The 27,947-nt window shown below is 35.4% G+C and overlaps 2 protein-coding genes across 3 annotated transcripts; one reads left to right on the top strand and one right to left on the bottom strand.

Moving 5' to 3' along the window:
• The first annotated feature begins 1,885 nt into the window (after positions 1-1,885).
• LOC143144175 (uncharacterized) lies at positions 1,886-26,113 on the top strand. The gene is made up of 11 exons (XM_076306296.1): positions 1,886-2,091; positions 13,383-13,540; positions 14,887-15,016; positions 15,121-15,238; positions 18,813-18,894; positions 21,897-21,948; positions 22,205-22,295; positions 22,372-22,465; positions 22,888-23,846; positions 24,031-24,234; positions 24,355-26,113. Exons 2-11 carry the CDS (start codon positions 13,417-13,419, stop codon positions 24,487-24,489), a joined length of 1,989 nt encoding a protein of 662 aa, XP_076162411.1. The 5' UTR covers positions 1,886-2,091; positions 13,383-13,416; the 3' UTR covers positions 24,490-26,113.
• On the bottom strand, positions 25,791-27,723 carry LOC143144176 (dynein light chain Tctex-type protein 2B). 2 transcript variants are annotated; one of them, XM_076306298.1, is made up of 4 exons: positions 27,501-27,723; positions 27,050-27,183; positions 26,818-26,951; positions 25,791-26,262 (listed from the first exon to the last, which is right to left on the bottom strand). In XM_076306298.1, exons 1-4 carry the CDS (start codon positions 27,665-27,667, stop codon positions 26,215-26,217), a joined length of 483 nt encoding a protein of 160 aa, XP_076162413.1. In that variant the 5' UTR covers positions 27,668-27,723; the 3' UTR covers positions 25,791-26,214. The 2 variants fall into 2 exon arrangements, with proteins under 2 accessions (XP_076162413.1, XP_076162412.1); XM_076306297.1 differs by lacking the exon at positions 25,791-26,262 and having other exon boundaries at positions 26,475-26,951.
• Between the last annotated feature and the right edge of the window lie 224 nt (positions 27,724-27,947).

Raw genomic sequence — 27,947 nt, 5'->3', positions numbered from 1 at the left:
TTTCTCGCTCGTACTTCGAACGCCATGCGCCATGTTTCACCAATATGAAATCACGACACGAAACCATTTCCTACGTTCCGTAAGTTGAAAAATGATCTTCGATTATTCTATACACTTGTACACGGTAATTTATAAAGGAGTATTTATACTCGAGTAGCGAAATTTTGAGCACACGGAGAAGGAAAATTTATGATAAATAAATACACGTTGAGATTTACAAAATCACAAAGAATCGGGGAAAATTTTTTAATTGCTATATATTAAAATAAATATTTATCCCTTCAAGGTGGCAGCCGGGGATCAGAATTGAAAAATTCGACCTTTTAGTCTTATATTTCTAGAATGTTAATAACTGTAACCATTTGAAATCGATAGAGTCTATTGTTTGTTGTACGGCGAATACTTTGTCAATATTTTATTAAAAAAATTGTAATGATCGCTAATTTTTAAAATATCGTATTGTATTTTATTATATTTGTTTCTTAAGAAATCAAATCTTGGTTTTCATTTTGCGTCAAAATTTTTTAAAGCGTCACGTTGTTCAAATATTCTAAATTCCATTTGTGTGAACGAATGTATCGTATTGTTACAATATCTCTCGAGACCGATCGATTTGATCGAACATATGATTTACAGGGACGAGTTTACTACGTTTACTACGTTTACTACGTTTACTACGTTTACCGACTTCAGTGGTACGGTTGAATATAGTTTCGAGAATCACCGTTCTTAAACGAAGACGTCGCTCCAAAGCCATTGATATTTTACGAGGTCGGTATTTTAGATCGTACGACACCAACATCTACAAAATAAAATATCTATTTTCTATCTCGTCTGTGTCTGTGACGCATGTTCAGCCCCGACAAGTTTTATGCTATTCAGCGTACTCTTTTGAAAACATGTTTTCCAAGATTTGAAGGTAATTACCTTTTTTCTTCTTTACATAGAATAACATACTTTCAATATTATAACCGATAAAAAGACAAATTCTACCCTGCATGTATAATATGTTGACCTACGGATGACTTTCAGAAGAGTTATTTTTATAAAAGCATAATTTAATGTACAGAGGCAATGTGCATTAACGATATACATCGATGAACAATAGAATTTTAAAGAATGTTTATGTATCTATGTTAACTGAAATATTTGCAAAAGTATTATATAGTATGTCTAAAAAATTTTTATCCGATTCATTCTGTATATTATTCAGATATTACAACAAATATGATCTAAACAAGCGTAGTTTATTTTAAATAAATTTATCAACCCTTAATTCGAGTCCTCCTCGCGATACAAAAATATTTGTACTTATAAATATATAAATAGTTATCTTAGGTACAAACAATCACATTTTCGAATACCGTACATATTCCAAATTAAAGGTCGAAAAGTTCATTTAAAATAAACTATATTCTTCGAACCGATTCGTTACCATCTTTATTTTGATTATTACAAACAATATATACTTACAATGTATCCACATTAAACACCAAATGTTTACTTCTAATTAATATATCTATCTATAGATCAATATGTATATAGACAACAATAGATGTATATATATATATCTATAAAAATCGTTATATATAAACGAATATTATTTAATAATTGGCACGTTGACAACCATTGTTCACATCGATCCCTGAGAGCCCCCGTGCTCGGAAAAGAAAGGGAACGATTTCCATTTTGAAAAATCAATACGAAAATCCACTCGGTTGCGATCGTGTTCCGCGATCGAAGGTAAAAAAAAAAAAACTCTCTCGGAGTCCGGTCTCAGTTCCTTCGAAATTGACGTGATCGACGAATCGAGCACCTGACTCGTGTAATCCGTTCGCGCATGCGTGCGCGCCAGTTGTGCCCCGCGTTGCGCACTCGCGAGCAAAACGCCAAGTGGAGCGAGCCAGTATTGGACGGGCACTCCACGGTGTCACGTGCACTGTCCTTTCGATTTCTTGGTCGATCTTTTCGACGCGCGAAAATTGTCGACGAAAAACGAAGGAAAACAAAAAACAGAACGAAAACGAAAAAAAACGAACGGTGAATCGACCGGTGCGTTATCACAAATATCGGATTACCCTTTCTCGCGAGGTAAGTTCTCCAACGGTTCACGTACCCACGTTTCAGGCTTCCGTGTCTCCGCTCGAATTAGACTAAAAAATTGTTCACGTTTCGCTGGTGTGGTCGTTGCACGCGTCCAGAGACGAAACAACGATCCGTCGGGACACTCGTTCGCGAGCCCGAAGCAAAATCCGATACGAATAGGATCGATGATACGATGCTCGTGCAGGATGCATGTACACCCATACACGCGTAATAATTGGAAGCGGGCAAAGGAGGCGGTTGTACTTTCTGGTACGTACGTGCGAACTAAGTGTCGCCCGATGGATAATATCGTTTGCATACAATCAGAAATTGCATTCCACTTTGCCCGGTACTGAATTATTCAATCCGGTAATACTTCATATTTCTCTGGTACTGTATCAGCCACTGGATTATTAAATGCATCATTAACGCTCGATACGAGGGTAGCAATCCAACGTCGAACGCGTAACCGCTATTCTTCTCTGTAACTAATATCGCGATACCTCGAGCCATCGGCGCGTAAAGTTTGCGCATAGGTTTTCGATCGAAACGGTACAGTTGCGTTTGCTTCGAGACGCAAATCTCCGAGAATGGAAATATTATTTATTACCTCGTGAACGATCGTCAGTACGCCTACCGTCGAAGTATACTTTCTCGAGTGTACTCTAACCTTTTGGGAATAGAGCAGCGAGACGGTATTCCTCGAAAATAAACGATCCCTGGAAAATTGATAAATCCTCGGATTAATTCGCGCGATTGCATTCGTTTTGAAAAGTACAAATTCGAGAAGTACTCGAGAAGAGAAATATTATTTATTTCTCGCGATTAATCGTCAGTGTGGCTACCGTCAAAGTATCATTTTTTGAGTATACACCAGACTGTTGAAAACACGATAATGGGAAGGTATTCGAGAAAAGTAAACGATCCCCCGAACAATTTGCAAATCCTCGGATAGTTGATTCGCGTTGACTTATAAACGATAATTACGCGGCCGCGATCGGATCGTGAAATATCTGCGGGTTAGAAGAATTTCTGGAAAATATAACTAAAAATTCATAAAGTGGATCGCGTGCGGTACCAATGTGCGGTTGAACGCGATTTACCAAATACTAATTAGTTATCCGTTGGGATCAACGGACCCTCGTCGATCTTAGCGGACCGAGCCCTCTGCCTGCATTGGATTACTATAAATGCAGTGGTCAACATACTGGCAGTGTCCCGCACCAATTAATCTCGTTGCATTGAAAAACGCTCGGCTTCTTTGAGAGGCTGCACGAGAACAGTGGTTGTCGTTATATCACGTATGTGTGTCACCGGTCAACGCATCTCGCGTTACCCCCTATGGACGTGTTTCGAGGTACACGAAAAATCATCGATCTAAATTCGATTCGACACCGTTGACGCCACCGTGTTCGCAAAAGCGAACACTGGAAAATCGAAACTTTAAATATGCCACGGGTTCGTTTCACAAGCGTGACTCAGTGAGTATTTTCTTCGCGATTCTCGTACGTTACACACGACCTTTCTTTTCTTCCCCTCATAAATGTTCGTTGCAATCGCGGGATCACATTCGAACGTTCAGAAATAAATCGGGGTGATGTGTAACGTGTTCTTTACAATAATTATTCGTATTCTTTTCGTTTAAAAATTCATTTGCACGCGAATTCGAGAAAACTACTTCCTGTAATATTATTGTAGGAGCGAGAATGAAAAAGATATCTTCTTTTCCTTTTTTTCAACCGTTTCACGGTTGTTTAAATAGTGAATGGAACGGTGAATTCATTTGTGCTTTCGTCGCGAGTGAATTCGATAAATTAGTCGAGAAATTGTAACGTAGCGTCGTGTTCGATTCTCGAGGTGTTGGTTAAGATCGTTGGACAGTTTACAGTAAATTGTTAATTATGGACACGGACGAGGCACACCGTTGAACCACGCTTACTACATGTTCTTTGTTGCGCACGTAACCCAGTAAGCAGATGATCGTTCTTGGTGGATGGGCGGAAGGTCAAATCCCACTTTCCGTCTTCGTGGACGTTTTCTCCATGTAAGGTGTGCTTCAAGGACCGTTCTGATCACGCTCTCGCAGTAGTGCAGTTTAGTGACGTTTACACCGAGAAAAAGTGTAATAATAAAACCTTGTCGGTTCGGTTAATTTTTCTTATTACGTGTTGCTAATCGGTGCCGGTAAAAATATCGTGTAATGATAAATTCAACGCTACGGTTAAAATACGAGTTGGAAAATATCGGGTTGTTCGGATAGTTGTTTCGTTTTTCAAAATGGAGAATATATCATTTAATAAAATGTTTATGCACTCTAAAAGAAACGAAATGACTTTCCGAAAAACCTAATAAAAGCTTGTAATTCTTTCAATTTAATCGATACTGGGCCATTTCCCGATGTACGAAATGATAATTAAAAAAAATACAAACACGAATAAGACATTGCTATAACGAAACTGAGGTAGAAATCGATAAATCAATTAATCCCTAATTGTACGTTAACGAACCAAAATTATAGTTTATTCATCTCGAAGCGTATACGAAACGGAAAAACAACCAGATACGAAAAGTGCATAAGTATTTAAAAAAATGATCTTCGTTTCATCCAATTGAAAATATTCCTCGTTAGCGACCGTGCTATTTTCTATTTCATCGTTTACTGGACGCGATGGATAATTGAAAATTAAAATTATTTCATCTGTTGTGTTCTGTAATTGTGATAATACGGATGGAATGTTTTTAGACGATTTTCAGAATGAGCGACTGTATGTTTACAGTGTGCCAAAATTTCGCACAGTAAAGTATGCAGAGACTCGTGAATTTACACGATACCAGTCTCGTTTTTAAAAGAGCGAAACTTATTTCACCGCGTGCACCGGACACGAAACACATTCAGAAGAATATAAATATTACGCAGCTTTTCAGTCATCGAAGGAAAGAGGACACCGGACAACGAAAGCAGCCAAAAATAGGCCGCAACGTTGAAAACATAGGTCTATAGTTTATAAAACTCCCATCGTCCGCGCAGTTAGCCAAAAATAAACGCAGATTTATTTTTCACGCAGTCGTGCGACCTCCTGCGACACGTACAAACGACAAATTCAGGGTAAAACGATTAATAATCGAGTAATCAATATTACTCAACGTGTCCCCAATGAATAAATACAATCGTTATTCATCGACGAAATTCTGATTCACCTTTCTATTTTTGTGTTCCATCAAATTTGTATTCCACCCTACTGAATCTCATATAAATTCAATATTCGACAAACTTCGATCTAAATTAATATACGAACAAAATTAAACGGAATTTTTACACGAAAATTCATCAAAAATTGTACGACGCGTGTGCACACGGTAGACGAAACAACACGAGCAAGAAGTACTATCGAAGGATATCAAAATCGGGAGAAATATCCAAGAACAACTACTCAATCAATGGTAAACAATTGCTAATGACCGAAAATGTCGATGCGAATGCATTTGAGAACAATTGTTTTGAAATTATATACGAACTATTCGAATTCGATGAATAGTTCACTTATTTGAGTAAAGTTGTATTCTTTGGTCATTAATGAATCACTACAATTATTCGTCACCTCTTTGTAAGAATAATAGATGATACAACGGTACATGCAAACGTGTGACCACAATTAAAAACTATTTCTCGTTACGAAACAATTAAATTCACTGTATCGAAACAATAAACCTACGAATTCATCGTGAACGTTTCCGACCAAAATACGTATAAAAATAACGTAAATAGAATTAATTTGTTTCCAATCGCTGTCTACGTAATACTATAAAAGAGCTTGGAAATCAATCGCAGTGGAAGGGATTAATTGCAACCGATAACATTTGCGCGAAACAACAAACGACTTGTACTTGGTAATTTGCTAATGTTCGTTTCAGTGTCGCGATTAGCGGTGTTTAGTGGTAAAAAAAAAGATCGAGCTTAAAATGGTTCACGTAAAGTCAGAATAAAATTAATAAGAAGTGCTAATAGTAGTAATAAAGTTACAGAGCTTGTTACGAAGCACGAGACAGTAGCATGAAAAATAGAGTGTAATTTATAATCGAGGGTGTCTTGGCAACAAGAACACGGAAAATTCACGCGATTCCCTCGCGAGTCGCTCTTTTCGCGCCACGCTTTCGTAAAAGCTGGTGGGTTATATTTGCGCGAGTTAAACAAAGAGCGGTACATCAGACACCGAGGAAAAAACGAAAAATAGAAAGAAGCCCTGAGCGCCAGTTGGCTGCACCGTTGCCACCCACGTGATGTCAAATGTCACTGTTAAATTTACGCAAACCGAGCATCGTTTCCTTTACGATTTTCTTGAATCGAAAATAAACGCAGCCACGACGATATACCCATTACTCTAAAGAGTTCTTCTAAACTTTTTAGTAGCGTTTCAATATTTAAACTAACGATGAAAACTGAACACGAAAACGTTAATCGATTGGAAATTTTCACGCGCTGCACCAACCGTTACTCGTCCATTTTATTCGTTAAGTATTGTTTACCAATGGATTTCTTTTTCTTTCTTTGTAATCGGAAGTTTAATATCGCATCGACTGCAGATGACCGATCATTGACGACGAAACTTGTCTTCGATCGATGAATTGTTATCGAGCCGAGGACAAGTTTTGTATATATAAAAAATATCGTGTTTAAAGAAAATATTAACATCACGAGGAACCGATCGAGGATATCGAAAATAATTCTTTCGTACCGTACGAGAAGTGGATGAAATAATAAGCCCTCGAACGATGCATTCTACCTGTTCTTTTATTTTCGACCGAGCGAGAAAATTTTTACTCGCATATTAAAATACGACCGAACTTTTCTGCCAATGTAACAGTTCAGTCGAAGAATACGTGAAAAGATGGAAGGTGAAAAATCCTTGAAATAACTCGAGTTGATCGCTTCTTTCGCTGCTTCGTCCACCCTTTCACTTCGTAATGTTACACGTTGATGCGAAATATGCAAAATAAAATTTTTTTTATTACGTTTCAAATAACGTGTAAAAGAAGGAGACGTAAAAGAAATGTAAAATTTTACAGAAAATAGTGTCACTGTCTGCGAAATTCGAACAATTTGAAGAATGTTGTTCGTGTTTTCCATTAATGCTAATGGTTTGTTCACATGGTGAATAAGCGACTGTAAATAACCGAAGAGAATAATGAGAATACTTTATTCTCCGTTGTATACTCAAAGAACGTATTTACGTGCAAATAGAGACGAAACACGTGATGTAATTAACAGATGTCACTAATGTCCTCCTGCCAATGGTTGATTAGTTACCTTACAATCGCGTTAATCGTGTTACGTTTATGTTCGATCGTTCCATTGACGCGAGTGTTGCGTCTGGCGAAGGCCATTGAAAAATCCTTGAAACTTTCTTATCAGCATTTTCCTTGAACACCTATGCAAGAAAACTTGACACCAGCATACGGTCATCGAAAATTCCTTAATTTGTTTTTACGCATACGAATTAAATATTTGTTTTCAAAACAAACTCGTGCTTGACAACAAGAGAAAATACCAAGACGTTTCGCAAACTTTTAACGCGATGAAGTCGCACGTACTATATGTCAAATGTTTCTATTTAGCACGAAATTGCACAAATGCAACTCTCAACTGATGCATTTTAGTACGAGCAATGTTTAGCCAAGTAACTGTTCTCTGTTTACATTTCTTGACAACTTTTCGTTGGAAGAATTGTTTTCAGCTTCTAAAACATTCGCTCAATGACACGCTTACGCAATTTACCGTTAGTTGCAAATCGATTTTATTTGAAACCCTCGTTGTTCAATTAATGGAAGTTACTTTCTTTTTCGGCGTCGCTTACAACTTTGTCGTTTTAACACCGTAGAATTGATACCTAACGTCATTCGTCGGTTTAAGAGTAACTTAGGCCGATGCCAACCATCGAAGGCAATCAGCCAGCTAATTCTGTCCGAATTCGTCAACTCGTTGTTTTCTTTAAATTTCTACCTCCTCGACGCTTTTCCTGATTCTAACGTGGATGCATAGCTTGTTTGGTGCCACAGTTAGCATCGTTGCTTTAAATACGCGTAGTGATTGTGTATGCGTTCCAATGGGTTCGAATTGTTTGTGTCGTGACCGTACTTTTATCGTCTACGAATATGTAAACTTACATTCGTGAAAATAAAATGTTTACTCGTAACATTTTTACCGAATTTGTCACGACACAAACAATTCGAACCCATTGGAACGCATACACAATCACTACGTGTATTTAAGGCAACGATGCTAACTGTGGTACCAAAAATTCGGTAACAATTTTACGAGTAAACATTTTATTTTCACGAATGTAAGTTTACATATTCGTAGACGATAAAAGTACGGTAGAAGCTCGATTATTTCAAACTCCAATTCGAATTCTTTACTTTCCGAACATTGTTTGCACGTAGATATGTGAATCTAAACAACTCGTACACGACAGAATTTACTATACAAATTAGTAAATATTTGGTCCAGTACAAATCTTATTGGTCTTAGTACGATCACGATTTGCTTGAATAATTGAAATTTTGTTGTAGCGTCCAACGATCAGAGAATATTGTGGAACATGCTACGAATATTACAAACGTATGCTATATTGTATTGTTTGTATGAAGTTGCTTCCTATGTTATTTGCTGATATTAATTTAATAGCGAAGAAATATGTACCAATTGATATAACAACGATAACAAGAAAGAGGTCATCGAGAGACACAGAAAGATATTTGACACGGCCAAATAGCTAACGTTAGAAGGAAAATTGTATTAAAATACTATCTATTAATAGATATTTTTATCACTATAAAGAAATGTTAAATTTATTCAAACGTTATTGAAGGAAGAAACGAGGATTTATACTAATGTAACATAATTTTACATAATTCAATGTAAACGTAGAACATACACAATATAAGGGAAAGCTCTAAATAAAAATCATACAGCAGAAACAAGTATAAAATAAGCATTTTGCTTAAATTTGTACGTTGTAACGAAACGAAACTATTTACGGAATTATCATTTTTCCCTTATTTTCTACTTACATCGTTATTACGGTATTTTTAAATTTTAATACTTTTCCCTAACATTTCTGTAAAAAAAATTTCAAAATTATTGATCCTGAATTATTCAATCCTTTTTGCAATATATTTTTCTTCGAAGGTAGCTGTTCCTTTTAAAGGAATTTCAAAATATTTATTGGTGCATGGACATAATTTTCAAACAATAACTACTTTTAATACTATATAACGTACTTTGGATTTCTAAGTTAATATTCGAAGCATTACACGGGTGCTGTACTTAATCAATTGTAATTGAGGAAATGTTATTTTGATTAGAATGAATAAGAACAATTTTTAAGACAGTATAAATTGTCTTATGTAGCTCGTATTTTCAACTTTTATTATTATAATCGACCACTCTTTTGTATCTCGAGTAAATAAATCGAAATGTTTTTAGTCTTATCAGGCATAACTTTATACAACGTTTTTGACCATCTTATTTTAATCCTCTACAGTGTAAATACAAGTTTCGTGACGAACAATCTAGAATAAAATTATTTTTCAAGAGTATTGAAAAACGTGTGTACATTCAAAATAAAACACACGAAAAGAGATAACTAGACTTGCTTACTGTATCGTGTAAAATAATAATTAATAGATATTAATAAAACAGCAAAGTTATACAAAATATAATAGGTAATACGTGATTAGACAGGTGGCAGATATGTGATTAGACTAGATTCGCCATTATTATAATCATCACCACAATTCCACGTTTGTTTTCAGTATTTAAATATAGGAACAAAATTTAAGTACACCCAAGCTTCGAATTTTTAATGCAGACCACGTATTTGCGCAACTACTACTCCTCTTCGAATCAGATCAACTACGGTCATCATCATTTTCATTCACACGAAGTCCTTGAACGACGGTGCACAATGTCACTACCACTGTAACACTCCGTTAACGATCTGTCACGAGAGGTTATATCGCACATTTGCAGTAGCGTAACACACAAAATTCTTGAAACGAAAATTCCGAGGAAACGAGTATCACAAATTTAAAAAAAAAGAAGGCGTAGTAATAATAATACACGATCGTTTTACCATTCGACCGTAGACAACGACTTTAAGATCGAAAAATGATAATACACAATTTTTAAAAGAAATGGCAACACATTTGGAAAAATCAATTTTGTAATGTAAGTTATTAATTTTACGCGAATATGTAAAAACATCGATGTTTCGATGTCATCAAATTCTGAATTTCGTTAAGTTTCAAATTCAATTTACGATATTGTTATCATAATGGTATACAATTTGCAATATGCGTGGTAAAATTTTCAACTAAAAGCCCCGAATAATAACTAAACCGTTAATAACGACAATGAATTTGATCTTGTTATCAGCCAGGCATATTCGAGCTACCATAAAATTAAATGTAGTCGCCAGTGACGGAATCACTAAAATATGAAGCGAATTACACAGCCGGCCGAGTAATTACACGTGTTTTAAATTGGTATGTTCAAGTGCGTTTTCATCAAGTCGTCTTGAATAACATTCGGATAAAAATCATTAGAATACGAAGAAATAAATATTGGTAATAATAATAACGAGGAAATATCTTTTACGAAAGCTTTACGCTCTTTTACAACAAATGATGTTACTTCTTTCTCTGTGTCATCGATACACGTTAACTTGGATAATTCATCTGTCACTGTACAGTGGATTCTTGTAAAGTAAGAATAAATTAAAACGTGTAGTACATACTTTTCGGTATAAATACCATTGTAATAAATAATCAAAAGTAAAATGTACTTGTAAAAAGTATCGAGAAATGTGTGCACACTGAACATAAAATACATAAGTGTACTTACGATAATTTGTAATTTATTAGTCACTTTACTGTATCACGTTTCACCAAGGAAAATGATCAGTGTTGAGTAACGCGAACTAAGAAATATCTGGGAAACAGAAAAGTTACAAAGATTAGTTTACGTTAAAGAAACGATTTCAGAAGTTCGATCGTTCGTAAATATAATATTTTTTTTTTCCAAACATGCAAATTGTTCGTGCACAGGGAAAGTAATAATTGAATAATCGGTAAATGGGAAATGAAAGAGCGATGCGTCGAATAGAGGTTCGAAAATTTCGAAATTCAGTCACGGACTGGTTTGAGAAAAAATTCTTTATCTGGCAGACTTGTTAGGGGAATACAAATTCTAGAAACTGTCTGGGTATACGTTTCAAGGTTTAGTGGTGATCATATAAGTGCGTGTCTCCTCCACAGACGATTCTCGGAAGGCCTCCTTGGCCCCTTTGCCCCATTCGCATCGATGTCTCCGCCGGAATAACACAGTCGACCGTTTGGCATTTTCCGAGGAAATACTTTCCAGCCTCTCGAGAAGCTGCTCGAAACATTAGGTCAATATTTGGAACCGAAACCATTCATCCTTTCGGTGACAAATTATTTTGTTCGAATTACACATAAAAATTCAGACTGTTATTGACCCATCGCATTCACCAATCTTGCGACGATGCTGACGTATCCAAACATTAGGGAATGCATTTGTGCATATTTGTTCATAATATTCGTGCTCCATTCCACGTTGCAAAATTTATAAATTAAACGTACACGTACGTACCGGTACACTCAGAGAAGTTGAACGGATAAATTAAAGTAACAGATTTCTAAAATAGTAGAGAATTACGAATTTCATAATCTTCCGAGCATAAATCATTATTATTACCTGATATTATATCTACCTATTATAGAATATAATACATATGTATTTCTTTATCATTAAGTTATAAATAAAAAGTCATTATGTGTCATTCTGGACGAGCTTTCTTCTCTGTTGAATTTATCTTTCAAAAGTAATAATTACTTATATCTTTTTTTTTCATATCTTTCGTACGATATAAACATATAAATTGTAACATGTTATATTTACTATAACCACGTTACGATGATTTTGTTCGTTTTGTGAAATTTCGAATAATAAAATTTCTACATAGTTGTGTCCATGGAGTCAGTATTACACAACTTCGAAAATATCGGTTTCACGAGAACTTTTTCAAGAAATTCGTAACGGTGAACGCTCGTATTCGTGAAAATCATCCGAGAACTTTTGCACAAAAAATACAAGTGCTGAGAAAATTGAAAAACTTGAAGATAACTGTTGATCGTCCACGTAAATTGATCCGTCGAGTATGTCCGTTTCTCGTATGTTTCTCGTATCTTTCGAACGATCTAAAAGCAAATCCCACGAATCTGCCTACAATGGGAGAACGGCCAGCCTTACTGTAACATATTTTACGGCAAGTTTTCAAAACATCGGTGATCGTTGAACAGGCAGACCGCGTTCGAGAAGAATCGAACAGTGGCACAAGAACGGCCGAGTGGAAATAAATCTCGGTTTGTAAGTTTCTATCGAGAACGTCGGGTATTACACGCGCCCACTTAATTCGAAATGCCACTGCTCTAACCCACAACTTACTTTAGTGCCACCGATAAACCGGCTTCAGGTATTCACCGCGAAAGTTCCTGCACCGCGCCTCTAGATCCAGTTCTCGGTCTTCTAGAATCCGCCATATTTATAAACGTTCAGCTTCTATAAATAGGACCACTGTTACGTTCAATATCCGGACGAGTTGTAATAACAGGATTCAAGTAAAAGTTCCGGGCAACTGTGCCGCGTTACAAGGCGAAAAGTGCTCCGTTTCGCGAAACATTGACCAGCGCTCGTGGCACACGATCGCGAGCACAACGCATAAAAGCTTACATAAGAGACCAGCTTTGTGCCCAAATAAGATTTATCGAGGCTGCACTTATTTTCGTATCGCGTCATGCCGTGTTTAATTAACGCGACAGTGTTCTTCGTGAATCGGAATCGTTACGAGGAACATACCGCGAAACGATTCGCGGAAATGATCAATTTCACGCGATGATCTACACGGGTTTCTATCCATCGAGCATTAATTCGACCAAGTGATCGATTAGAACGGTATTAACGAAAGTTAAGAATAATTTTCGACGAGATTGAAATTAATAGTCGTATTTGATACATCGACGGATAATAACAGAGAGAATAACATCGTAACGGTTTTACGGGTGAACGGTTACTAAGGTTCTCCGTTACGGGTAAGAACGACGATAGTTATCGGTAAATTTAGTAATTTATCGTTGATTCTGTTTCACTCGTACAACGGTGCACGACCGTTTTCGTCGATAAACCAATTGACGTTTGATTCCTTCGAATTGCTCGTCAGGTTTCGTGAGGCAGGGAACGCTAAGAAGAGCGCAATGTCAGCAGCAGTGAGGGAGAGAACGACAACACACACCAGCAGAAAGATCGTGAGTCATGGCGGTCCTATATCTGGCCAGAGCCAGGCAGCAACCACGGCCAACAGCCTCGAAAACAACTTAGGTAAACCTTTAAATGTGCCACCAGAGGTGTAACCCTATCCTTAGATGATTCTTTTTCCATCGAGATTCCATCCACATCTTACAATTCCACGACTTTCGCTAAAATTAAATCGCAAAGCGTTAAAACTTCAAACGCATAAATATTACCTCATCTTTTCACGTTCTCGCTCCGGTGGGTTTCGGTGTTCACGTCGTGATAAATATTTACGAAAGAAAAATGATTTAAGAGTAAACAACGCGGCACGCTTTAAAAGAGGTTTCGATGTTTAACACGCGTTCGATTATTCTTGGAATAATGGAAATAGCTCGAATACCGCTCGATATATTTGTTCAGTGGGTATAGCAAACATCGAGACTTTGATTTTAAATTTTGAAGTGTTCTGGATTATTTTACACAGCTCGAACGCAACTGTGTAACGTATCGAAATTTGTCTACACGTGGTATTGTAATTTGTCATTAACGATTGAAAACTTGACGGATTTTATCGTGGTAACGTGTCGAGTATAAGAAACTATAGTATTCGAAGTTGACATCTCGATTAATATTTCAAGTATCGTACGCGCGGTAACAACAATTAGAAATCGTTAAGTAGCTCGTATTATGTTACAACATTGCATAAGCGTTCTTACGAACCATCAAATCGAATGACGTATCGAATTATATTTAATGCAGTACGTAGCAAATGACATCATCACTGTATGTTACATTAAAATACCCGATAAAACTACGATCTTTCACAACGCCGGTTAAAGAGATTTATAAAAAGAAATGTATCCAATCGGCGATAAAACACTTCAATATTCCGAATATTATGGTATTTTATAATCAAACACCAGATTTACATTTTTTTCTATAAATAAATGAGAAAGTACAAGGTTCGCTTCTTGCGAAATCCTAACAAGATTTCACAGCAATTAAAGTTTTCGCAGTATAAAAAGCAGATCGAATTAAATAAAGCAATTCGCTATACCGATAATCTAATCTGTGCAACGAAATACAAAATTTCAGTCGAACGTGAATACGTACATATATTTACGAACGAGAAATTTTCATTTTTAAATTTCTTTTCAATTTCGTGTATTCGAATTTACATTTATTTATCATTTACTCGTTTCTCTATTTACTTTCCTATTCGTAGCCTATTGTAAGATTTCGTTAATAAAATATTAACCCGAAGAATAGTAAAATACTCTTCCATCGATGACAAGATACATTTCTTTAAACATCGAACAAATACTGTATTAATCCTTTAGGATACGTGTTTAAGTAAAATTACATCACGTTTGATTGTAAAGTCGCCGTTTTGAATAAAAAATAGTGCAACGGGACATCATTGACGATTTCAGATGCTCTTCTCGAGGACTTGCAAACAAGTGTCTCGAGAAGTGCCACCCCAAGTCGTGGAGGCAGAGCACTGTCACCTCAAGTGGAGTATCGTGTGGCCGCAAATCCAACCAAGGTGGTCTCCGAAGTCAGGTGAGTGATTGGTAAAAAAAAAAAAAGAAAAGAGCACCTTTCGTCGCGAAAAAAAAGCACCGACGGAGAAGCTGATCTTTCAATGGAAACAAATTCAACTTTAGACCCATTTCACCGTCTCGAACGATGACGACCACCACAGAGAAATACGTGAGCAGTGGACCAAGTGGCGCATCGAGTGGTATACCCGGTTTAGAATTCATCGATTCGGAATTGCAAAATGTAAGTCCTCTAGATTATCGTTTATCTGACTCGTTACCATGTACGTAATTTTTGGAATACGAATGAAAAACACTTCTCTCCACACATTACTGTAACTTGTAATCGAGTGGACTGATTCGAACGTAGAATCGCATTGGTTCGTTCCTTGGAAGTGTTCCTTCTCGTCGCAAGTTCACAAAGTGGATTACGATTATTAATTACGCTCCAACTCGTGTTGTACACGCGAGTCGGAGCTCACGAATGTTACACCAGGTTGTTCGATAACTTTTGTCGTTTTTTCCATGGTAAAAGAATACAATGACACTTGAACTTCGAACGATTGTATACTATATATACGAATGAATCGACAGATCTACACGAAACTTCGCACACGTTCATCGAACGGTGGTACCATCTTTAGAGAAATAGAACGACGAACCTAATAGCTTCGTTTCTTATCGAGCAACTTATTATGTTCGCGAAATATAATTTTTCTATAGAGAAGAATTAGTTCTCCGGATACGGAGTTCATTTCGAATTTAAAAAAACCGATCGATGTAGAAAAAATTAACGACCGAAGCGTGAAGCGTAGCTACACCTTCTGTTTCGTTCGCACTCGGACAGAGTGCATTTCTAAAGTGTCTCATAAATTGGTTGCATAATCTCGAAGGAGAAAAATGCATCGAGAACGCGTCTAGATGGATAGACAACCACTGTAATTTCAGTTCCTCCTTTTTCACCTCCTTTTGCTCAAATGTGGCAGTTCCAATTATATGTCAAAGAGATTGCATCGCTCGTGATTTGCCCGGAGGTACGAGGGTCTGTCCGTACCTATGTCCACGTATGTGAGAAGGATATGAGATCTCTTAGTATATGAGAAGGATCGCAACAGTGAGATCACTCTTATAGTTAAAAGCGATAGAAACATTGCGTTTACAGCCGCCGCAAACTCTGATCTAACGTTCAACTAAAATTGGGCAGGTGTACAATTTACTTGGAATTCTTGCGCATACTTCAAAATTATTTCACGTGAAATCATCTTGCATTTCGAACGTGAAAATATAAAATCGAATATATTACCACCGCGATATCAATAACTCTTTACTTATCGGTATATTTATTTAGATCGCACGAACATAATATATTCATTTATAAATCGTTTCTTAGATTGATCAAGGTACAAACACATTGTTTATACGAGTACCGTTTGATTTAGGAGATCAGACTTAATGGTGGAATTTTGCAAATTTTAACACCGATTTTATCTTTTCGATAGAATTCTATATTTTGTATTATTCGGGCAATTTACTCGGACGAACTGCTGTCCGGTTAATCTTTTAGTAAATTTAAAAAAAAATACGCGACACGGTCAAATATTTAAAGAATGAACTATAACAACATATAGACGCGAGTTGTTCGAATAAATATTGTTTTTCAGGCTGTGATACAATTAGTAGGTAAACTAGAACACAAATTTTCAGGCGAATAATATTTTAGAGATTTCGCCTTTCGTACTTGAAGCTGTTATTCCGTATTCAAATAATAAGCGGTGTCCTTAGATACTCGAAGGGCTTCAAGGCTGAAAGTTTATCCGGCAATCGTGAGATGCACGGAGCAAATTACATGTATAACTAATCTACATTTTCATAGAATGTTTCATCACGAGCCGCGTGATGCAGGAAATGCTGCAATTACCTGGATCTCGCGTATACACGACACCTATTTTACATCTTTGCACGATCTTCCAATGACCGATACATCGTATAAAATATTAGATTTGTAATGATACATTCCTTGAAAAACGGTTTTCCTTCGGCCAGAAAGGTACTGCGATGGTTAAAGTATTATCAATGACATGGTACTAAAAATACACCTATCAATCTCTACGTGCCCTTGCAGAATATATTTTTCAGATTAAAACTTCTATGGAGCCCATAGTCGAACCCGGTATAGATTCACGCGTAAAGAAAAATGTCAATTTTACATTACCATTCCAAACTCGTCAAGTTGCAAATGTTCGTACATGTAGCTATTGGCAATTCAATTGTATTATAATGCTATAAAGATTTGAAACCTGGCGCACAATTGCCTACGTAACTTTGGTGTCTTGGTTCTGTCTTCGAGACTCTGCTGTCTCGATGAAATATTCATTGGCCCTGAGAGCACTAAAATTCCACGTAATTCAAACACTGTTACCGATCAGTCGACGTCTTCTTGTGTAGGATATTTGTTACAATTAGTAATTTATAAAAAGAACCGCCTGGGCACGGCCCACGTTTTTCGCAACGAATGCAGGGTAATTGTTCATTCAACGTGTCTACGTACAGACACGAGTAATCTGAATATCGAAGAGTATTAACGAACAGTAGGTAGATAATTACCAGCAAGTGCACCATTTGTTCTGAAATGCAGAAAGAATTATGAACACTTTTAGTTTACATTAAAATTGTTTACCGTGTATATCGGTCAAATAGAAGGTTAATTGAAGAAAACTTCAAGATCAGTGGAGACTTATAAAAAGTATGGTAAATAAAACGTACGTGTTATTCGTTAACCAAATGAAGAAAAGGGAGCAAAAATGTTTGCCTTTGCTCACCGTTTACTTCTGTGCGAAACGTGGAATGCAAATTCGACAAGAGCAACACCTCGTTAACAGATTACTCTAAGCTGTTAACAGTCTTGATTGTAAAACACGGTTAATTCGAAACCTGGATAATCCACCTCCGGATTATCAAGAATCTATCGTACTTGAAATATACGAATAATCCAGATCTTCCGTAAATGATCACATCGATTAAATTATCGAATTGAATACAATGTACCAAAACTAAATACTAGTTGTGGAACGAAAAAATTGATTTGTGTTCTGATAATAATATAATAAATCAAAATTATAATTTTCACTGAAGGTGATCCAAAAATTGAAGTGAAAAATGTTTCGATTTGAGAAGAATACTTAATTATGCATTAAAATAAATTAACGATACATTCGACACACCAAGAATTTCTTATTTATATTCCATTGTCGTCCAATGTACTAATATTTGATAAATTACATAGTACAATATTTTACATTACTACGATATTACCATCAAAGCAAGAAGGTTTCGATAATTTATTCTCTTACAAGTGATACGAATTGTTAAACTCTTACGAATGTTTCTAAACTGTAATTTAGTGTTCAAAAGAACAGGTAAATCTACGGACAATCTACATTCAACGTGTTGCTTTTAATTGAAAGAAAACAGTTAAAATTTATAAATTGAAACGTAAAATAATATATATATGTGTATTTATATACTGTATAAAAAAGTTATATAAATTCAGCCCGCTTCATTGCGCATTCAATGCATATACGAGTCTCACTCGATATGCATTGTAATTCATTCTATGTTATTCATTCATTACAAAGATTCACTGACTATTTATAGCATTCTCTTGCAATGCAGTCGGATACTAGCACAACGTATTTATGAATTACAGTAGCGAGCCAGATTAGTCCAGAAAAAAAACTATGGTAATAAACAAGGATCTCGCGAACAGGTTTTCATTAATATTCAGAAAAATATTTAATAAATACATTTTTACACTTCAGGTACAACCTGGTCAAAGCAAAACGATTGCATATAAGCAGGTGTCCTATCAGTACAACAAGAACCTCGATGGAAAGCCAGTTGGTAAGTTTTCTAAAATGTTTCACTCCCTTTAATACAATTTACGTTTCAATTTAATTTTGAAACGACGTAATTTAAAGCAAAGGTGCAAAATTACGGTATCGAATTATCGAGCAAAACTTGAAAACTCCGAAAACTCTAAATCGACACCGACAGTATACTCTAAAGTTTGAACTCGTTTTTTTCCCCTTAAGAAACATTTTTCAAGCTCGTTGGCATAATATCTCGAGAACGAAGGAACTCTTTTTAATTAATTTGATGTATCACTTTGGAAAAGGACCAGAACGAAATGATCGAAACGTTGAAAACACTTGGACCGATTTTAAATAATTTATTACGATTTATTCGCGCCAAGTGAAAATTCCGAAATTTTTATGTACAATTCTGCGCTCAAGGCTTCGAACTTTAAAAATTAGGGGGAAAGAAACGGAACAGAAAATTTCTTTTCACCTCTGATCCTTAACAGACCCTTTAAAACGGATCGATCGGAAAGGACCGATTGCAAATGTAAAAATACCAATAGTATCAAAACAGGCCGCACACTTGCGACTAGTTTTTAGTAAAAAGTGTTTCGTTCGTGACGGAACACGCCTAATATGCTGCTAGAAACCCTCGGGCGTGTTTGCGAGGAATCGCGCGCAAGCGCTGGCGCGTTTTGAACGTTCGTGTAAGGTAGGGGAGCTGGTCACTCGTGTCGCTCCTTTTAAGGCGCGGAACGGCCTTGCAGATATACTGTTAATTAACAATGAGAACGACAAAACGAGGGAGGTTCGATGGTTGCCGCGCGAGTCTCGCGAAGCCCAATTCCCGCCATTTGCTCAAAACTCTCTTGGTGCATACCGCGAGTCCCAAGTGGAATTTCGTAGATGAGCAATTTATTAAGAAGAACGAGACAACTTTGACAATTTACTAAGTGGGACAAGTTTAGCCCAATTAACAAATCATAATGGAATCAACGAACGAGGAAAACAATTTCAAGTCAAATTAAACAATGTTAAATACCACAGCTTCCGATCGAAATATAGACAAGATGTATCCAAAATGTAGATACTAACTTGAATCGTTACTCGAGTTTACAAAATAAAACAACAAAATGTGAAAATTACATTCCTCGACTAAATAGAAATTGTTAACTACACCGGTGCCCGATAAGTGCGTAACTTTCAATATCGTCCGATTTTATCTTTCACGTACGAACAACATATGAAAACTTACACCTTCGACGTGCTTAATAACGAAAATATGCTTAGAAATATTACTAAACGTACGACCGATCAAACGGTTTGAAACTTGAGCGTAAATTTGTAAAACGGTGAACGTTATACGAGATATGTACCACGTATGCAAAGACTATGTTAATTTGTAATAAATATGCATTATGCAAGGCAAGCGGTGGTGCTGTAAATGTCGAAACTGTTGAAATCCCGTGAAATTCCAATAAACTATGTATCAAAAGTAACACGGCAACGCCATTATACGGAGAAGATTTTCGCGCTGAACGTCTCTCTATATGGAAGTGACGTAGAGACCGGAGTGTGTTGTTTGCGGTAACACTCGATACAGAACCGTATCCATATTAGGGCTGCCCACAACAGAAGATTGACCCGATTTCTCCGTCCCTCTACTTCGAAAGAGAAAATAAAAACACGAAAAACATGAACGGCAGTGGGAAGGACAAAATACGTGACATTGAGACACAAGGATGACCATTGTCATCGGGTCAGCAGGTGATGGCCGTTCAGTAAAAATCTGAACTTGAATATACACCTTACCAGTGTTGGTGTCTCTATTGTACGATTTTAATAGGAATTATTAAAACTTCGCTAAGTTTCTTAACGAGACAAAAATGTAAAGTCCAAAAGACAAATTAATAATAAGCACACTCTCTCGTAACACCATGAAGTTACTGCCAACTGTTCTGTTATGTAAAAACTAAACACTAAAGCTATATATTTTGAACACTCCTACTTGTTAAATTTTGTTAACAATTTTTAACTCGTTTCGCAAGTAAAATTGTTGTTTCGTAAATCTATTCATTAAAATACCAGCTAATTGCCCGCGAAATTGAATATGTTTGACATTGATTTCGTTTGAAATAATTTTTCCTTTTGTCGAAATTTGTCCATTACCTTCATGAATGTCACAGTGATTCTTGTAAGAGTGAAATGAGAAACTTCTGTTTACTACTCTCGCTGAGGAATAGATTCCGCTATCTGTTGGTTAAAAGTATTTTTAACACAATACTCTCGTTATCTGTTGGTTAAAAGTTTCTCCATTTACCGACACTTGCATGTCTACAGTACCGACAGCAATCGTCGGCAATATCGTATTATTCGTCTTCTTATTCTGCGCAGTCTCGAATTATGAATGTTCGATTTGTTCGAAATCATTCAGACACACTGAAATGTTCTTCGAAAAATTCAAACACGTTGAAATTTCCCCATCGAAATATTTTTGCCTCCCAACTTCGTCAGATTAGTAATTTTCCTTTTTATTATTTTTGCACAGAATACTTCTAATACCGATTTCAGCTTTAAAAATAAAAGTACAAGGCAAAACCCGAAAGAAAAACGTCACATGCATACTACTTTACATTTCAATTCGCAAAAGAATAATATAAAGTTTAAAAGAACAAATTAATATTAAATACTCTCTCTCATACGTACACGATCACGCGTACACGTAAATTAAAATCATTGTCTACCGGTTATCAATTACCGACTGGGCAATGCACGTACCTATCGTTGTGATCCACAACCGTGAGGAGTCGATAGCACCAATAGTTTTATGCGCAGCCTTCCTCGCGCATCACCGAATTTAAAAAAGATCCGTGTAGTGCAAATGGGTCTTCTTTTATTTTATTATTATTTTCTTTTACGTACGTTTCGTGATGCATCCAAGTGCAGTGGGAGAACTCGTGATACCCAGCTTGGGTAGCACTGATCTAAACAAATCCTTGTTAATGATCGTGTAACGTTGATTTCCTTTTCTTCTTTGTTTTTCAGATACGTGGACAACGTCGGATAATGCTCTACCTAGTACCAGCTTGGCCTTAATGTAAGTACAATTCTCTCTCAGAGAACATTCCAAAATATCACAACTGTCTGAATGGTTGCCAAGAAATTAATACGTACATTCATACTTCCCGCTAAAATAGAAACTAATTTTGAATACTTACAAATTCAGTTGCAAGACATAGTTGAACTACATTTTCAATACTGTTGAAATCGTAAATTTGACATTCGACTATAGAACTATAAAGTTTCAAGAAAATTATCTGTTCTCGTGAATATCAGCATCGTGTATTTTTCAGGGATAACATTCGAGAAAGAACTTACGAAGAAAGTACAGAACGTACCCAACGTGGTCCAGAACCTGTTAGCAAAACATTCAATAGGGAATTAGTAAGTGTTTCTCATGTTTGGAACGCAACAAAACTCGGTACCAGGTAACAATTACAATACTTCGTTCATATTTTAGATATACAACGACGGTTCTACACCTCGCTCGAAACAGACTTCGCCTTTGCCCGGTGTTCAACAGAGAGATATGAAATATATTCACGAATCTGCGAGTACGTGTTTAAAAATTTTAGAAAGTATAATTACTACAAATAATTGAAACCACTCTACTATTTATAGATTATATATTTTTATCAAAAATGACCTGCCCTATTAACAATGAACATAAACAGAGTATTATCGTTCCATTAAGAATTGCTACTTAAGAGAAAAATTTCTCTTTTGATTCCACAAAACTATTCATTTTCTATTAATAATGAACATAAGCATAGTATTACCGTTCCATTAAAAATTGCTACTTAAGAGCAAATTTCTTTTTTGATTCCATAAAACTATTCATTTTCTATTGATAATGAACATAAACATAGTATTACCGTTCCATTAAAAATTGCTACTTAAGAGAAAAATTTCTTTTTTAATTCCACAAAACTATTCATTTTCACAATTAAGTACATGGACGATTGAAATGTTCAAGGTTACCAAACAGAACAAATACCGAGTACAGTGACTACGGTCCATACAAACACCGCCCAAGAATATGGAAATGTGGAGTATATACCGGTCCCATCGCCAACGCCAACAATACCGATCAATCTGGCACCTGGTCCAAACACGAAAGTTACGACCACTATTAAAACGTATACTTACGAGTTACCGGGAGCACCTGAAACATATTTACCAAGTGGCGGTGTTCCGGGAACTGTTGTGCTTCCAGGTGATCAAACAATAACGTACACGTTACCGAAAGGCGCTAACTCTGCCACCGATAAAACGGTCACCTATCAAACTGTGACTGAAAATGTTCCACCTAGAACACCAATTAGGTACGGCAGTCCACCTCTGGTGACCGACATTACCAAAAAGTCTACCACGATGCACCAAGAATCTAAATTCTTCCGCGAGGAGCACCACGGTGTCCCACCAGGACAACCGACCACAGTTGTCTATCATCCTGGCTCGTCGCCCCAAACTACAATCACGCGAAATGAGAAGTACTACCAGGTCGACGGTAGCTATCCTAACGGACATGCTCCCGGTGATCGGCCAGATTATCCAGCAAACACGGTCATTTATCAAAATCAGCCACCCACCATAAACGAGACACACACCACTATAAATCGGATCGAGGAACATTATCCCAGTCGGCCACCATCCAGTGGACGATACCCGACACCTGATAAACCGGGAACACCGGTTAATTATTATACTGTACCGCCACAGGCCACCCCACCGCAATCTACCGCGACTATATATAAATTCTCGAACACGACCACAACGGTACCACCTAACAAGAATGCCGATGACCACGAGGTGTTGTTACCTAAACCGTTTCCAGTCGGGGGTGTTCAAGTTTGTCCGTCCAAGCCTGCTGTTACCGAACAAAGTCCACCTAAAAAATTGGAAGAGCTTATGGCATCATTCTCGGACTCCGAGGTAAAGTTTTCCTTACCCATCTTCTCGGTAATCTCGGCCGTAATGAAATCTAGAAAAATGAACGAACGTTAAAGCAGATCCGAATACCATAACGATCAATGAAACGGTATCGTAGGTGACAATATTTGTGTACTTCTCTAGATATTATTTTTCTTTATTTCAATACATTGTCTTCGTTTTCTAGCGCGAAGTGCTAGAAGATATCGAGAAAAGAGAGAAGGGGCAACAAAAAGAGCCAGTAGCCGGTAAAAAGGAAGTTGACTTTGTACCACATACGCCGCCCAAAGTTAAAAGTAAAAATGTCGCCGGTCCACCGGTTTACTATCCACCTGGATCAGCGGAATTTACCAAAAAGGAAGAATCCAGTGCAGCAATGTCGCAATCTGGTGTAAGTAGACTTTGTATTTAATGCATATGTAAGAAGGTTTCAACCAAACCAATCCGTAGGTTAATAATTTTATGTACGCCACTGTTATTTATAATATATGTTATATTCTTTTATTTACAGGGAGGATGGCAAAAGGCTAGTGCGAAATACGAATACGAAGCATCTAGCAAAAGTAAATCGAAATCGAAAAGCGGCGGAGCTGTGGTTCCCGTTTGTCTGCCCCTTTGTTGTGCCATGCCGTGTGTAATTATGTAACTTATTACAAGATTAATATTACTGTATTGATCAGTGATGTTAACATAGTACGTCTATCTAATAATTTGAATGAAAATGCGTCTGAATTTATCAGTCTTCCGTTATTTGCATAATCTAGTATCAAGACCCCGCGGGCGTTTTATACACCGCGTGTGATACGTCGCGTTTTCTCCACTGAAATAGGAACTGTGTTTTGATACAGTTGGTTACATGAACGTAGAACACGCTGCAAAAATGCCGCATATCTTGACCTAAAGAGTAGAAATGAAATTTTAACACAATGAATAATTTTAGAAGGATACACAATGGCGAATAGAAGAAAAAATTGCTTTAGATTCCCTATTTGTCGAAGATTCTGTACATATACACATGAATATACAATTAAGAATTGATACTATTTCAATTTAAAGGAATAACGATAAAAAGAAAAAAAGAAATGGTAAACAGGAATATCGTAATTATAAGTTTCATTACTTATATGTGTCTGGTTATGCAGAATTACCATAAAAGATATAAGCTTTATACTACAACATCTTTCACTAGTTCATAAATTATAGTTGTTTTTATTGCATATAATTCGTGGGAAGAAATACTAAAATGATGTCAATACAAAATCATCCAAATTTTTCTATTCTCGTCTTTGTCACTTGTTAAATTGTTTTAATATATAATATAAAATAGCTTTTATATGTAACATTGAGTGTATGTTGTTGCATATATTATGCAAGTAGATTTCGTTTAATATGTTATACTTTTATTTTGTCGTATTTACTATAAATTTTTAAATTTATTTATTTTTCTGTTCTTTATTACGAAAGTACTCTTAATGTTTATCATGAATCCTACATTTTGTTATATGTAGTACCATACTCATATTTATATATACAAATTTATGTTGATGTATTGTTAAAAATTAGATACTTTGTTTTAATAAAATATTATAAATTTTGTAATAGTTCTAAAAATATTTTCAAGAATTTAGAATAACAAAGTATAAAGAGCAACGTGACAGGACAATTTTATACAAATAATTTTATTAATATATATCCTTTTGTATCATTATATTATTAAAGCAATATTATATGTACAATATATTATCAAACATACAAAATTATGCTTCTAATTTTCTGTTCTTATACAATAATTATCTATACACCATCTATCTATGTAGTTTTACACAGAAAAAAATTAGTACTATATGTACTTAAATTTCAGTCTACTATTGTGAAACAATATACGAGGCACATATTTACAGTGCCTAAAATGTGTAATACAATAACATTACAACAAAGTTTCAGTAGTGTAGGGCAGTCTTACTATAAATAAATTTAAGTAAATGTCATAGCCACAAAGCCAAGTGTCTTTAATAAATCATGATTAAAATGTCTTTGTAACTATAAGATAATACTGTGAATTATGGTGCTATAATAATTGTAGTGAACACAAAGCATGTAAACACAATGCACTCTTGTTACAAATACGAGTGTGTGTGTTATTAAATACATGAATACAAATACTATCTTTAAATATATGTAAAAATTGTGCCATGCCAATATATGTAAAGTGTGTTAACAAGTAATAGTAGCAGTTTCTACTTTAATAAACTGTTCGCTCTACCTATAAATTTGATTGTTTTTATTGTTCCTTTTTCCAAGACATTTTAGAATACAACCTTATTAATAAATATCGAATTTTATTAATCATATTAGAAACAATACCATCTTTCTAATAAAAATATACAGCATACACAGTAGCCACACAGAATATTGTGTCCTGAAAAAAAGTTATCACCTATTGTATATATCTGATATTATCTTCTGCAGATAAAGATAAAATATTATGAAAGGTGCTCGATTCTTTTTATAACACATTATTACAGAATTTATAAAACAATCGCATGGAATTTTGACATTGACAAGTATTAATGTAGAATATATTAAAGAGAATCTCTTAGTTGGTTCATTAATAATCCAACCTCTGCCATTCAAGGATGAAAACTACACTTGCTAGCATTTCTCTTTAAAAGTAGGAAATATCATACAAGAAAACTAAAAGATATGTATGAAAAATTATAGGCACCCTACTTTGAAAAATAGGCATTATCATCCTGTTACTCCATGATGACATCATGTTTAATAAATAACAATTTGAAAGTTTGAACTACAAGATAAAATTTGATTTTCACCCACTATATTTTTTAAACTAGTTCTGAAGAATTATATTTCGATTATGTATATTATTTTTAATAAAACTATAGCCATACAGTATGTATTGTACTTTTAATAAAATATAGAGTATGTGCAATGAATTGATTGAAATGTATCTTACATTTAAAAAACTATCATAAGCATATGTATCTGCCTCTGCATCCCAAATACATCTTGTACCCATTTTTACCCCTGCGCCATGTTGCTCACCCAAAACCACATTTACAATATATTTGTAACGCTTGAACTTTAAGTCTAAAAGTATACAAGAGATCATTTTATATTCAGAATTATTTCATAAAACTTTACTCAATTTTAATCCCAAACATCTATTTCACGGAAAGAAACTTCACCTTTTACTTTTTCTCTAATTATATCTGCTATATCTTTAGTCCACTGAATAGCTTCCTGAGCATCATAAATTTTTGCAGAAAGTTGATCGAACAATACATTATGTATAACTTCTTTAGCACTTAAGGGTTTAAACCTGCATTAAAAGTTTTTATTACTATTGTATCATAATTGTGTTAAACCATTACTAAATGTAGTAATAATAGTAATCATATTACACCTATTACAATTGCTAGAAAATGATGATAAAATCAGCAACACTAGTTTTACTACAAGAGAATAAAAGTATTATATTTTTCTTGTCATTATATATTAATAATTACCAAATGAAAACAGAGATAAATGTAACCCTATTAATAAATTTTGTGTCCTTTTGAAACATTTTATTTAAAAGAAATAAGAAAAAAATACAATTTAATGGCGTAAATTATAAATATAATTAAATTAAAGTACTTCTCGTGTAGTTGTGGTCGCATTTGATAAATTGGCTGTTGAGAAGTCGCAGTGTCTTCAAGAACCTCCAACTTCAATTGCAGTTTTTCTTCTTCCTCAACATTTTCTACTGGCAATTCACTATTTGGTACTTCTTGGAAATCATTGGCTCCAACGTTTTCCTCCATTTATACTAATTTTATAGATAATTATTTAAAGATAATGAGACTTTTTTTACACTTCACTAAGGTTACAACACCGGTCAAATCGAATTTCAACACCACGAATAAACAAAGATCTGCGCAGGCTTCTCCTACGATTATGTGGCGCCAATTTTAATTTTGGTCCATATTGAACGAAGTAAATGTGAAACATTGTAACAAACATTGTAAATATATAATGTATTTATCTTAAATTTTAATAATAAATAAATAATGAATAAATTTCATTTTTTATTATTTTAGCTTT

Source organism: Ptiloglossa arizonensis, chromosome 3, assembly GCF_051014685.1.
Source record: "Ptiloglossa arizonensis isolate GNS036 chromosome 3, iyPtiAriz1_principal, whole genome shotgun sequence".
NCBI lineage: Eukaryota > Metazoa > Arthropoda > Insecta > Hymenoptera > Colletidae > Ptiloglossa > Ptiloglossa arizonensis.
This window is presented reverse-complemented; position numbering and strand designations above follow the sequence as displayed.